Source organism: Colius striatus, chromosome 1 (genome assembly GCF_028858725.1).
Source record: "Colius striatus isolate bColStr4 chromosome 1, bColStr4.1.hap1, whole genome shotgun sequence".
Classification (NCBI taxonomy): domain Eukaryota; kingdom Metazoa; phylum Chordata; class Aves; order Coliiformes; family Coliidae; genus Colius; species Colius striatus.
The window spans coordinates 77,225,017-77,238,425 of record NC_084759.1 but is presented as its reverse complement, the minus strand read 5'-3'; the positions used below and the strand labels follow the sequence as shown (position 1 = coordinate 77,238,425).

At 38.7% G+C, this 13,409-nt stretch overlaps 1 protein-coding gene across 2 annotated transcripts in view; it reads right to left on the bottom strand.

The window, feature by feature from the left end:
- The window catches only part of GLRA2 (glycine receptor alpha 2), a 128,372-nt gene extending 117,389 nt beyond the window's left edge, over positions 1-10,983 (bottom strand). For both annotated transcript variants that reach the window (XM_010209301.2, XM_010209374.2), the window contains exons 1-2: positions 10,916-10,983; positions 8,603-8,736 (exon numbers count right to left, since the gene is read on the bottom strand). In XM_010209301.2, coding sequence (XP_010207603.1) covers positions 8,603-8,736; positions 10,916-10,983 — 202 coding nt within the window. The remainder of the gene's footprint in view (positions 1-8,602; positions 8,737-10,915) is intronic.
- Between the last annotated feature and the right edge of the window lie 2,426 nt (positions 10,984-13,409).

Sequence of the window (13,409 nt, the reverse complement as noted above, 5' to 3'; positions counted from 1 at the left end):
AACATAACGAGTATCGATCTGATAAATTTTAATCCTAGGTTTTCCCTGCCTAACTATGCTAATTTGAAGAAAACATTTAGCCTCTTCTCAATTGTATTTCCCTAAATACAAAAACAAGAGAGATAACCCACAGTTGCATTCCTGAGATGGAAGAAGAATGAGTTTGTTCATCCATGATGTAACAATTGAATGTCAGCTACAATTCTTTAAGGTAAGTACTAAAAATTTAACTAGTCACGGATGTGCCCAGTTGCTTCCAAGAAGTCCTGGACTTTGGAGATACAAAACCACACAGGTGGGGGTTATTAGTTTTCACAGAACAATATCATAGCACTACTGTGCTTCCCTGGACAGCCCACTGTTTGCTAGATCAAAAAAAAATCTCAGCCCTGTGACAGGTAGAAGGAGTTGCAGTGTCTGATGCTTTAGTGCGCAACACCAGGCACTTGGATGGGAGCCTTAAGGGCCTCGTATAGTCTATGGATGGGGCAGAGCATGATGCTTCATACATGGAGTACCACTTGCAGACAGCAAATAATTTGCAATGGGGTCTTTAGGGGCATGCTTTTCAGCATGTTTGAATCATAGAAATGTTTTCAATCATGAATGTTTGAATCATAGAAATGTTTTGATTGGGAAAAAAATCTTTAAAATCATGAAGTCCAACCATTAACCTCACACTGCCAAGCCCACTACATGTCCCTCAGCACCACATCTTTTAAATATCTCCAGGGATGGTAACTCCACCACCTAACTCCTAGGCGCCTTATTCAGGATGTACTGCTCAGAGCATTGGGCACCAAGTCAACGCACATGGCCTTACTTTGAAAAATCAATCAAGAATTTCAGTTTTTCTTTCTAAAACAGCCACTTTTACAGCCAATAACAAAACAGTGAGAGATTTCATGCAGAAAGAGTCCTTTCTAGAAGTTTGCACCCCTCTCTCATATTGAAGGGATGCAAACTTGCACCTCCTAGATTACAAGGCTGTGGATTTCTCTGAAAATAAAATGGGATATATGTCACTGTATCCTATTCAGAGGAGTTGGGATTCCTAAAGTGCAGCTACAGCCACTTCTAAAAATATTTGATAGGTGTAGATAGTCTATTAAACCCAGCAAGTTGTGCAGCAAAGTACGTAGGATACAACATTTTGAGAGAAAGAAAGTGCACTCAAGCATATTTGCATCTTAGTGGTCAGGGCAATTATCAGGAAGAGCGAGAGAAGTACTGGCTCTCAGTCCTTGTCCTTAAAACATTTTCTGTAACAATCACATCAGGTGCTCCTAAGGTCTAACAGGTACAACAATCACTTCTATGCATTACATCAAAATGGTTGTTTCCCCCTCTCAGACAAGCATCTACATTGTAAGGTTGAAAAGTCATGTTTCCCTTGTATTTTCTCCTTGTCTTAGTGAATTCTGAATTCTGTGCTGCAAAACAGCACACTCAGAATCATGTATAGTCTTTTGAGGATCAGATACTAAGTCTTTCAGCTGAGAGGAAACAGGACCAAAAATCTTCTGTATATTGCAGAAGACAGGCTACCCATAGACACTGTTTTGTGTTTGTGGGGTTTCTTTAAGTGAACACAGATCCACGCTAACAGGACCCCTTTTCCTGTGGAATATAAGGCAAGCTCTGAGTCACCTGGTTCCTACAGGGAGGTGGAGGTGGAGCAGCGCATTACCTGCAAACTCTTGATTTGGTTTACGAGCAGGCAGAGTGCTAAGTGAGGAAGCCTGGGTCAGTTCTGGGTGCAGTCAAGAGCAGAACTGAGAGAATCTGAGGAACTTTTAAAAAAACCAGTAATGCACTGCCAGTGTCACACAGCAGGTAGATTGGGGATTTCCAAGGGGGTTTGTCTGCAGATTTATCTAAGTCCTGTTTTAAAAGCTTTCTTCTTTTATTCATTCATAAACCCTTTATTCACTCTTCCCAGATGCTGACATGTAGGTGGGAAATAAGGAGTAATCTATGTGTCTTCATGCTCTTGCCATACTTGAAGACTGCTGATAGCTGACACAGTTCAGATAAGTCACTAGGCTGCTCTGATTTAACCCTTTCAAGTAACTGAATACTTGGAGAATGGTATTTCCTTCTCATGAACTGTACTGCTCAGTTCTTGCACGGTTTCCAGAATCAGAGCCTTTTTATTTCTGTAAATCTTGATTTTTTTTTTTAACCATGGACTTGGTGTTTATGACATTGGAAGGACACTATTTATGCCAGATAACATACAATCCTCATCTTAGAACTGTGTCAGACCCTATACTACCCTGTGTGTATCATATAGGGGCTCTTCTCTGCAGACTATGAAAATCACTCATTTCTGTGAAAGTCTGTGAAATGTATGTTTGGAAGTGGAACCATCCAACATAGATTTTCTGATTACTTAATCATATTTATCTTCATATTTCCAGAGGGGAAAGAAATATAATTAATCTGTCTAATAAAACAGCATATTTCTGTTTTGTAGATATATATACCCAGTTATTATATCACTGGATGTAATAGATTTTCTGTTCATATGTGTGTATATTTCTAGTAAATTAAGTGTACAGATTTTGATATATTCTATACATAAATTGCATGTTTTCTAAGATAGTCAAAACATAACAAGGTGCTTAATGAGCAGCCCAAGGGTATTAGCTTCAACTGTATAAAAAATGTAAATCTAAACATGACACCGGATGTGATTAAAAAAAATATTAAATTAGAACATGATCAAAACAATGTAGTGTCTCCTGCTTTGATATCAAAGGTCTTACACTCTGCATTGACATTTGTTTCTCATAAATTCCCTTGGCAGTTTATACATGTTTATTCCATGTTAACAGCCAAATGCATTGATATCTCTTAAATAAATAATTGGTTCTGAACAAAGGCAACACCCAAATATGGTAAAGGATTATTGTGGCTAATCTTTTAAATATAAAAGAAGACCAGAGACAGATCCTCAACTTGGATACCAAGCAGCAGTGGTTACCTTGTGCTCTACCCTGATGCATACTTACTTTAGAGGGAGCTAGCTGCAGGAAGCTCAGAAAGAAATCCAGGGAATGAGAAAATATCTAAGCATTGTAGATAATCAGAAGGGCCACTTCACCTTGCTCTCTGGCCCTATTTGTCTGGAAGCCTAGACATAACTTAACTAGTCATGCTATTCCCCCGTTTTACTCATGTTCTGAGAAAGAACTTTAAACTAAAGAAAGGGGGAAAAGGTCAAGTTCCATAGCAGTTTTAAAAGAAACACAATTAAAAGAATGCTTGTATAATTGTGGTAAAAAGGTTTCTGCATGAAAACGTGTATGCCTAGAGTATGGGCTGAATATAATTTCCTTAGCTACATTTTTGTAGTTGAAGAAAAATAAACCAGAACCAAACAATTCCGACATCCCACGAATAAGGCTCCTTGTATGGCATCTAACTATGCAATGAGATGTGTTTACACAGGTTCATCTGTAAAAAAGTATAAAGTTGTATATGTGTTTTAAGGCAGAAAATAAACCAGAAATCAGAAAAATACCACAGTAATAATGGATGCATGTACATCTCAAGCAAACTGTATTCAGAGAGTGCAATGGCCTGGACTCATCAAAAAAATGGCCTTGTAGTCTCTCTTCTACAAAAGTGAACCTGCAGTCCATGCCCTAAAAAGTGAATGCACCAACACCGTGCACTTCCTTACTACATGCTGTCATGCCTGAATAGGATTTGTGTCTCCATAAGCCATGGCTCTCAGAGCCTTTGAACTATGTGGAAAATAGCCTAGTGCAGGATGCTCACTGCACATGACTTCATGGCCAGTAGTTGTTAGAAATTGAAGTCTGGCCTTGGAAAGAACAAATCATTGCAGCCCCACATGCTATCTTAGGTATTTTTTGCAACTTTTATCTGTATTTACAGGTTGTATTTATTGTGAAATGTCTTGTCTAAATTAGAGTCAATCTTTGCAGAAAATTCCTCATCTTTGAACATAAACAGAAGCTGCTTTGTTAAGCCTGAAGTCATTAAATTCACCTTTAAATGTCATTCAGTGTTTTCTATTCATACTTTTTAAAGAATTTCATTATTGGTCAACTCAGGGGCTAAACAAATAAGCAATAGGCTTGAACATATGGACAAAACTGACTCTTGCTGCCAAGGAGTTAAAGTATTAAAGTGTATAAGCCACCTCCTGTAACAGTTGTTAAGCTAATTTTCAGTAAATTACTTAGTCCATGTGTTTATTATTCAGATATAAACCCAGTAACTTGGCATGAAAGTGGCATTACACCACTGTAATCACAGAGTAATCTTTTACAACTACCTCTAGCAAGACTTCCGTGAGCTCAGAAATATAAGCTTTTGAGTACATTAATTCACACTGCATTGCACCATCCAGTGATGAGGGTAATATTAATGGGGCACTGTTGCTGCACACCTCCATTTAATTCCATAAAAATCAGAATATTCTTTAGTAAATAATGACTTAATGGGAAATAATGTGTCTAAAACATAGAACTAAATTCAATATGAAAGAAAATCACTATCGTATTCATCACATTTTCCATACCAAGAGTTAACACACTTTCTGGAGCTCTTGGTGACAATCCACTCAATGCATGACAGCCACTACTTAAAATTTTTGTCATAAAGGATATAGTAATATATATAATATATGAATAGTTTTCTCTAGCTGATCATTTCTAACTTATGTTTAGATTTCAAATAGTTTTAGAAGATGAAGATATGAAAAAGTAGAAACACTTTAGTAACCTCTGAAGGCCAATATCTGCTAGAAAATTTGAAATTCAAGTTGACTTTCCATTAGCCTCACATATAATGTTGTGATTAAGTTGTAGATTGACCTTTTGTATCATGGCATTGCACCCAGTGCTTTGAGAGAACCTGAGCTGAATATACATTAATCTAAGATGCCACCTCACTATCTCTGGTTTCCAAGAACAAGAAAGTACATTTTTGGCTAGTTTTGTAATACGGGTGCCCTGTGCTGCTATTTCTGGTTTTGTTGAAGGGAAAAAAATGTGAGCACTGGAGAAAGAGAAAGGTATCACTCTGATTTGTTATTGTTGTTTACCATTTAAAAAAATACCATTAATAGTAATCATGTAAAAAGTACATCATGCAGGTTTCACTTTTTATTATTTTAAGAAACCATGCTCAACTGACCTTATAATTGAAGAAGAAAAAGCAAATCAACTCAAAGAACCATGAGTGTATGTTTGCTGTCAAAGGCTCTTAGGGACTTCAATTAGTACTAGATTGCAGTGTTCATATTTACATTTAAAAATATTCCCCTCTGTGTCCTTACACAAATTATTAGCCTATTCAGATTCAATAAAAGATAAGTGTAAGATTAAAAAGTATGCATTAAGTATCTGACAAGCAGTGATTAAAGAAAGGCAATTTTGAGAGCTGTCACTCTGGCACTTTTCTCTGGCTGTTCATCACAAGAAGAGTCCCTCTCAGTGCCTGGCCATTTTGTACCCAATCTCTTGGTTTGTCAAGAAGAACCAGAACTCTTCTCCTCTGCTTTCAAATGATTGTATAAGACAGAAAGATAGAATAAGAAAGAAAGTATCTTTCAGTATCTGACACATTTAAAAAAAAAATAACAAAACACTAAAAAACAAAAGAACCCTGTTGCTGATGTTTAAACATTTATATATTCACCTATTGCTCTTCCACTGTGTTCCTGAATACTCTAATTCTCAAGAGCAAGTTAGGGAAAAGCAGTAGCTAGCAATGAAATGCTTTATCTGGATAAAACACCTTGTTCCAGTAAGTAGAATATTCCTCCCTCTTCAGAATGCGTAGCCTTTATTCCACAAATTAATCAAATAGCTGTTGTTTTCCAGTAATCCATACTAGTCATAAAAGTACATTTAATTATTCTGTAATCAGTGGTATAAGATAAATGAGTTGTACTCAGTTGCCTTTCTATGAAATCAGTTTTCTGACACTTTAAAATGCCTATGGTGGACTCAAAGAATACTGTGTAACCAGTTTAAAGCAGAAAATGCTAGACAATGCATGAATAGTGGCACAAATATCTTAATCCACATCTTTTTGAAACACTGGAAAAAAATAGTATCTCCAGATTACATGCAAAGATAGCAGATCTCTACTTTAAACCGTTGTTTCTGCAGACTTCTTTTATTCTTAAAACTTCCTACCTTAAAATACAAGGTCATTGTTCAATGTTTCATTCAGCCATCCATTTATATGATTTAGAATATCAGTATTGTACAATAGCTCATATCCCAAAAAAGATCTCAGATTAATGAATATTAGAAACCATTCATATTATAGTGACAAAAAATATCTTTAAAATACTTAACTCCATGCAAGATAAATTTCTTTTTACCTCTTTACAGGGGCACTTCCTATCCTTTCAAAGGGAAAAAATATGCAATATAGCGCAATAAGTCTTTTAATTTTTTACAAAAAGTTATGAAAACTTGACCAACTAGAATAAGGGTGCACACCATATCAACTAATAAAAATAGTTATCAGCTAACAAGGTTTGCATCACTGACGCTGTGAATTCTGAGACTGTATGATTTAACTCTCTAGTTCTGAACTCTGTGATACAAAATAGCCTTCCAAAGGAATACAGCAAAGAACAAGAAAACCTTTCAGACCCTTCACCAGAAGACTGAGAGGTCCATGAGAGCTCACAGATGTGAAGCTATGAAAAAAAGCTGAATATCTGTTCAAGTACAAACTGTTGCAAAGTACCATCCTGCTCTGGAAAGTGACAATAAAAAAATTAAAAATAAGAAATGTCAGATTATTTGACATTAAGAGTTCATAGATGCCATCAGGCAGCAGCTTCACTTTAGGCACACAAACAGACCATTGGACTTGGAGGGAAACAATGTCTGTCAAACATCTCAATATGCACCATACAATATCGTGCACACCAGAACTGCTCTTCTCACTTGAACACCAGGGGAGGGCATCTGTGAATCTGTCTCCTACTCTGGTTTTCATGAAATGGTTTTAGACACATACTGAGAGGCAATAAAAAGCTGCCTTTAAGCCATCCTATGTACAGACATTGCTACTATTTCTGGTTTTATCAGAGCTACAAGAGATGAAGCAGAAGTCTTCTTTTAGAGTCCTTCCCATATAAAGGGTAGGAATAAGTTCTTCATGATTGCTACATTGCTCAATTCAGGCAATTTCTGTGTTCATTTGCGTTCTCCAAAACTTCATTAATACTCATGCAAACCCACGAAAAAATAAATTAAGAGCCTAATGAAATATTACTACTAGCTAACATAGAGTCCAGATTAGGAACTCAATAAGCACTTTAAAAAGTATTGTGAAATTAAAACTTAAGATTTCCCAGACTAGAGATCTTTTAACTTGTCAGCTTTCAAATCTTTGGATCTGAAAACTATACTAAGTTCTTCACCATTCAGGCATAGGAAGCGGTCAAAAAAGTCACTTTGTTCCAAATTTTGAAATTTGCACATATGGAACAGAGAGAGGAAACTGATCTTTGATCTAAACTTAATTAAACATTTTTCTCTTTGACATGCAAGCTTTTTCTTTCCTAACAGTTCATTCACTGCCTAAGAAATTCTTGTTTTTTCCAGTTGTTATCAAATTTCACAGCATTGCTAACAAGGCTTAATACAGGAAAACATGCATTTCAGTGACCAAAGCCGATTGACAACATACATCAGCAATGGATTTGTTAAGGAATGAAGTTTTTTCTCAGTTTTCAAAGTAAAATCACATTCTGATCTTTAAAATGGCACAGAAAAGTCAGTTTGAGGAGATTTATAGGGGTCTCCAGAAATGCTGTATATTTGCAATGAAAATCTCTCTCCCATCTACTTTCATTCAAGGCCACAAGACATTCTGTTCTCAATTCTGTAAGGATTTACAGGACTACAGCAAGGAAAACTTGCTGTGAATAGTAATGGTTGTAAAAGAAGCCTCCAGTTCACAGCCTGTTTTGTACTGGAATGGCGGTCATGGAGACTGTTTACAACTCAGCCCAAATTTTGGAGAAAAAACAGGGGAATCATGGAAGTGAAAAACAAAATATGTTTTCTATATTATGTAGAGATTCTGAGAAATTTATTCTCATCATTCAGTCAACATTAGCAGGATAAAATCTTCTGTGTTCATACCTTGAATCTTATCTCCTTTGGGGAAGAAGGTCCTCAGTATGAATGAAAGCATAGACCTTTTCTTCAGACACTGCTATAGGAAGACAACAGTTCAGCACAGAAGTGTTAAAGATATTGTCTTCTTGGCTTAAAAAATTCCAGGGACAAGCTTTTACTATGGAACCTGGAATTCTACTTATTATATGGAAATAGTAAGGTCTTGAGAAGCAATTTCTGGCAGCTAAACACTATTGTCATGTGAATAGAAGGTTTTCAGGTTCTGGACCCTTATTACCTACACTGCTCTCCTAGTTGTCTCCATGTATCAACTGATATCCATGGCACTATCACACTGGAAAATTCAAGTTACTGAAAAGAGAATCAGAATCCAGAGGTAAAACTTTCAAACCTATAATTTGTCCAAAACATAACCAATTAATTAATTAGAAGTCTTATAAAAAACTTACCTTTAAAATTTGGCCTGATTCTAGCATCATATCCCGATGTCCTTCCCATCAATTTGTCCAAAAAATCTGAAGGAGACAGGGTCTGTGAGGGGGATTTTCCAGATCTTGAATCATGTTCTTTACAGAAAGTCGTCCTAAATAAATTATTAGCCACCATTAGCTAATATTAAGCTTGTATTGTGTTCAAGTCATGGAGAAATTATAGCACTAAATGAATTACCTCAATTCAATGAATGTAGCAATTCATATTTTTATAGAACAATATTGTCTCTTTTTCATCTGAAATCTTTAAGGTACTTAAGGTAGTATGCGTGGACACGATTTGCTATGCAGAAAACAACCCTCAGCTTTAAAAAGAAATTCATTACAGCTTTAAGATTTTAGAAGATTCTATTTGCTCTTCCTCTTAATGTGCAGAGTAATCTTAGAGAGACTTTGATATCCTGTTTCACATCATTGTTTTAATTATGTGTATGCTGTCAAAACTATATGTTAACCATGGTTTAAGGTGGTTTTAAACTTCCAAACAACAGCTGGCTACACTCACCAAGCAACACTGCAAAATATTTGTTTTGTTAATGTTGGAAAATTATACAGATGCAAAAAAAAATAAGTCTGTTTTACAGATGGTACCCAATAAAGATTTAAATCATGCTAGTGAATGTCTGCATTCTTCCCCAACATGGCAAAAAGGGTTCCAGAGTCAGTCACATCTGATTGTAGATGTTTTTTTACCAATGAACTTTGAGTAATATGATTTATAAGTATTATGACCAGCTGGTGTTTAGATGCAAGCTCTTGGAACGCATCTCTGTTTTCAGGATTTGAGACCAAACTTCTGGTACCATATCATGCATGCAAAATGCTGTGTGTATAGCACATTACATATTGCAAGCACATTCTAAATTGCAGAGAAAGAGAATTTAGGAGTTTCCCTAGGGAAACTGGCTGTTCCCTAGGGAAACTGGTTGCTCCCTAGAGAAAAAGAAACTAGAATGAAATGGTCATATTTGGTGTATAGAGGCACAGATTCCATCATAAAGCATTATCTTGATTCTTAAATACCCAACTTCATTGTACCTATGTTTCAACATAATGATTGAGCTATATTAAACATACATCTATGACTGTGTCTTCTTAACCACTCTGTGTTTATATATTTGCCCAAAAGGAACTACTTAGTTTCAGGATAATTTCATGGGGTTTTTTCCATGTATCTATATGCAACTGTAAACCAAGTAGATATACATGTGAGCACCTGAAATGAGAAGCAAATATTAAGTGTCTTATCTCTTTACAAAAGCACCAGAATAGAAAAGGGAAGATGATAGTAAATGCTTGTGGTGTGATTCCCCACGTTTTTTCAGGTACCATTTACAGGGGGCAGTTGCTTCTTTTTGCTTCTGTCAATGACATGGTACCATTACAAAATATATTTTATTTTTAATACATATAGATGATATTTCCCACTTAAATACTAAAAACATTCAGTTGATAAAATAAAAGCTGGAAAACCAACCTGGTGTATTTATTTGGGATGTTCTGTAAAAATTACTTCTGTTTTCATTCAGAACCCACTAGTTATGAGTAGTCTTGTGATGCCAGACTTGTGAATATAAGCACTATTTCACTCTGTCACCTCAATACTCATATAAAACCACTTTACATGTATACATGTAGGTACAAAACCGTGTACAGTATAATAATGAATTTCAGCTAAAATGGTGCTTTGATTAATAAGATTGACCTATTTGATTTGCACCACAAAAAGTCAACACTTGAAGTAAAACACACAAAATGTAAAAGAAAAAAAAAAAGTAGAAACAATGATCATATGTGCTGGTACTTTAAGGGAACACAGTACTGGTCTGATATAGGGGTTTCCCAGAATCAGAGGGCTGGTTCTCTAATTTCAAATAACTGCGTCCCTGACAAAACTGGTTCAATCATTTCCAAAGCTTGAAGAGGAGGAATCAAAGCAACTTCCTAAACAACCTCATGTGGCACCATAGAATTTGCATTTTGTAAGATAACCTGAAGAAAAATGTTTTTAGCTATATTGATGCTATGTGAAAAAATCATGTCTTTGAATCAGAGAAATTGAAATAGATCACATAAACTTGAGATTATTATTTTTTGTGTTTGTTACTAAGCAACGAGTCTCCAAGTGTAAAAGGGGTAGCCTACATAGATGAACAAAAAAAATACTCTCAAATATAGCAAACAAACTAGACTAATGTGACGTAGTATCTTTATAGTTACAATTTCCACAGTCTTTTGACAAATATCATCACATAGAGTTGTATCACCTACCTGAAGTGGTTTGTCTCTAAGAAAAATGCAAACAAGGTTGTCAAAATTTTCACTAGCTGCCGGTTCATTCCTCCTGCTTTCTGTGATGATTTGGAAAATATCCCAGAAACGATTCCAGAGAGATGCAGGGAAAAAGTAAGCTGATGCTGCCTAGAATCCCAAATTCAGCAATAATTTAATTTTCTTGACAATCAGGAAGAGAAGGTCTGGATCTCTACAAACTGGGGGTAAAAAAGAAGTGCCAGTCCTTGGAATCATGGTCAGGTCAAGCCTAGGCACATCTCCAGCAGCCAGCACAAAAGAGACAAAGCATCAGACCTGGTCGTTCTCCACCTCGCTTTTGGTGATGGAGGGGAAAAATAAATAATAATATTAAAAAAAAAAAAAAAAGAATAAAAGAAAAGAAAGAAGGGGGGAAAAAAAGGAAAGAAAAAGAAGAGGAAACCCAACTACGCGAGAAGCATCACGCAAAAAGGAACAGCGCTGAGAGCAGTTCTGTTACCGGTATGTTTTATTCCCCTTTCGCTTTGAAAATTAGTATTTATTAACGGTGGTGGGGGCTACTGGGTCGCTCTGCTTTCCCCCCTCTTTGGTCAGGGAGGCGTCGGCGCTGCCGCGGAGGGTGGGATGGAGGGAGGGACGGAGGGAGAACGGGGTGGGCTGGCTCGGGCGGGGGCCGCGGGGGACCCCCGCGCCTGTGCTGGAATGAGGCTGGCGGGCGGGAGCGCGTTCAGCGCTCGGACAGCTCCGCGCCCGCCGCCGCGCATGCGCTTGGCAGCGCGCGGGGAAGCGGGGCGGGGGGGCGGGGAGGGGAGGGGAGGGGTGTCCGCGGGGTGTGCGGCGGTTGTGAGGAGACGTGGGGAGGGTGTTTCTGTGGGGTGTGTGTCTGCGTGGAGGGTGCTCGGTGCGTTGCTGCGAGTAGGGACGTGCGGGTGTGCCTGCCTGCGGGTGCTTCGGGAGGTGTTTCTGCGGGGGAAGGGTGCATCTTTGCGCTCTGGCGTGTGTGTGAGAGAGTGTCCCTGCGCGTCCCTGGGACGTGTGCGGGGTGAGGGGCGTCTCTGCGTGGTGTACTGGCGTGTGGGTGCGTGCGGGGGTGTCTGTGAACGCGGTGTGTCTGTCAGTGGGATCACGCGTGTGGCTGTGGGAGGTGGGTGCGCGGTCGCGCACACTCCGCTGGAAATTTTGCTTTGCCGTCGCCTGCAGCCGGGGACGTGACGCGGGGCGCTGCCCGCAGGCCCCTCGCCCGGGCCCCCTCCCAGCGGCGGGCAGGGAGACGCCGAGTCGCGGCTTCTCCCGGGTGTCTGCGGCGAGGCGGGCGAGCGGGCAGAACTCCCTCCCCTTCCTTGGTGGGGAGTGGGAGGAAGGAAGCCCTGCACCCCCTTGCTGAGAGAGGAGCGCAGAGAAGGGTGGCCTCACGAGAGGAGCTGGCCCCTCTGCTCCATAGAGACCCTTAGTGGGTTTGAGGAAGAGGAGGATGAGGAAGGAGCAGCCTGTGGGGAGTTTGTGGAGAAATCAAAGAGGGAAGATGGTGTAGTTTCCAATTGCGGTTGGGTTTTTTTCTCTTCTTCATAGTGTAAAGAAGATAATGACAGGCAGTTGACCAGAGGATGTTTTCACCTTCAGGCTCCAACACGTTAGAAGGAGATTCTTTTCTTTTCTTAACACGGGGATTGAAACATGGCATGTAATTACCAGAGACCCTGCAGAGACCCAGGGATGGACTATAAGTGAGGCCCAGCTTTGATGTTTTCCAAATACCCAGTCCTATGTCCTTGTCCTTCTCCTGATGCTTCCCACAACTTTAATTGCTCAGTTACAGTTCCACGTGTTAAACCCAAGATGTCACTGAAAAGTCACATAAATCAAAAAGAGGAAGAGGATAACTTTCCCATCTGAAAGAGGATAACTTTCCCATCAGTCCCGTATGGTGACTGACGTAAACTCTGCTCAATACTCTACAACCATTAAAGCATTTTTGTAACATGGCTTTAGATGGCCAGCTGGGGAATCTCATCTTGCAGTGTTAGGGAATATAAAACGCTTTTTCCTCTGTTACCACCATGGTTTTCCCTCTCTCCATCCCTCCCACCACTGATTATTCTGTGGTTATGTGTACTCAGCAACACCCTGAGAAGAAGCTGAATGCTCCCTCATCAGTTCAGTTGGCTCCCATTAGAAAAATCTTTAGTTTTGTATAAATCAGAGTCAAATCTATTGCGGCAATCTGGAACACAATTGCTGCAAAAAAGTTGTCTTTTTTGTCCACGTGCACTCCCAAAATAAACAAATTACTGTTCTTTCTTCTGGTTTAGGTCCAGCTGTATTCTCCTGCCACAGAACCAGTCCACCTGAACATTCCATCACTTCCACAAAAGTATTTGCACGCATGCATTTCTCATATCTCCAAGTAAAAACCGTACCTCTTCATGACAGATACTCTTACCGTGTTTACAGTTACTTTTAAAAATTACTTTTGAAAAGGAGTTGTTCTATT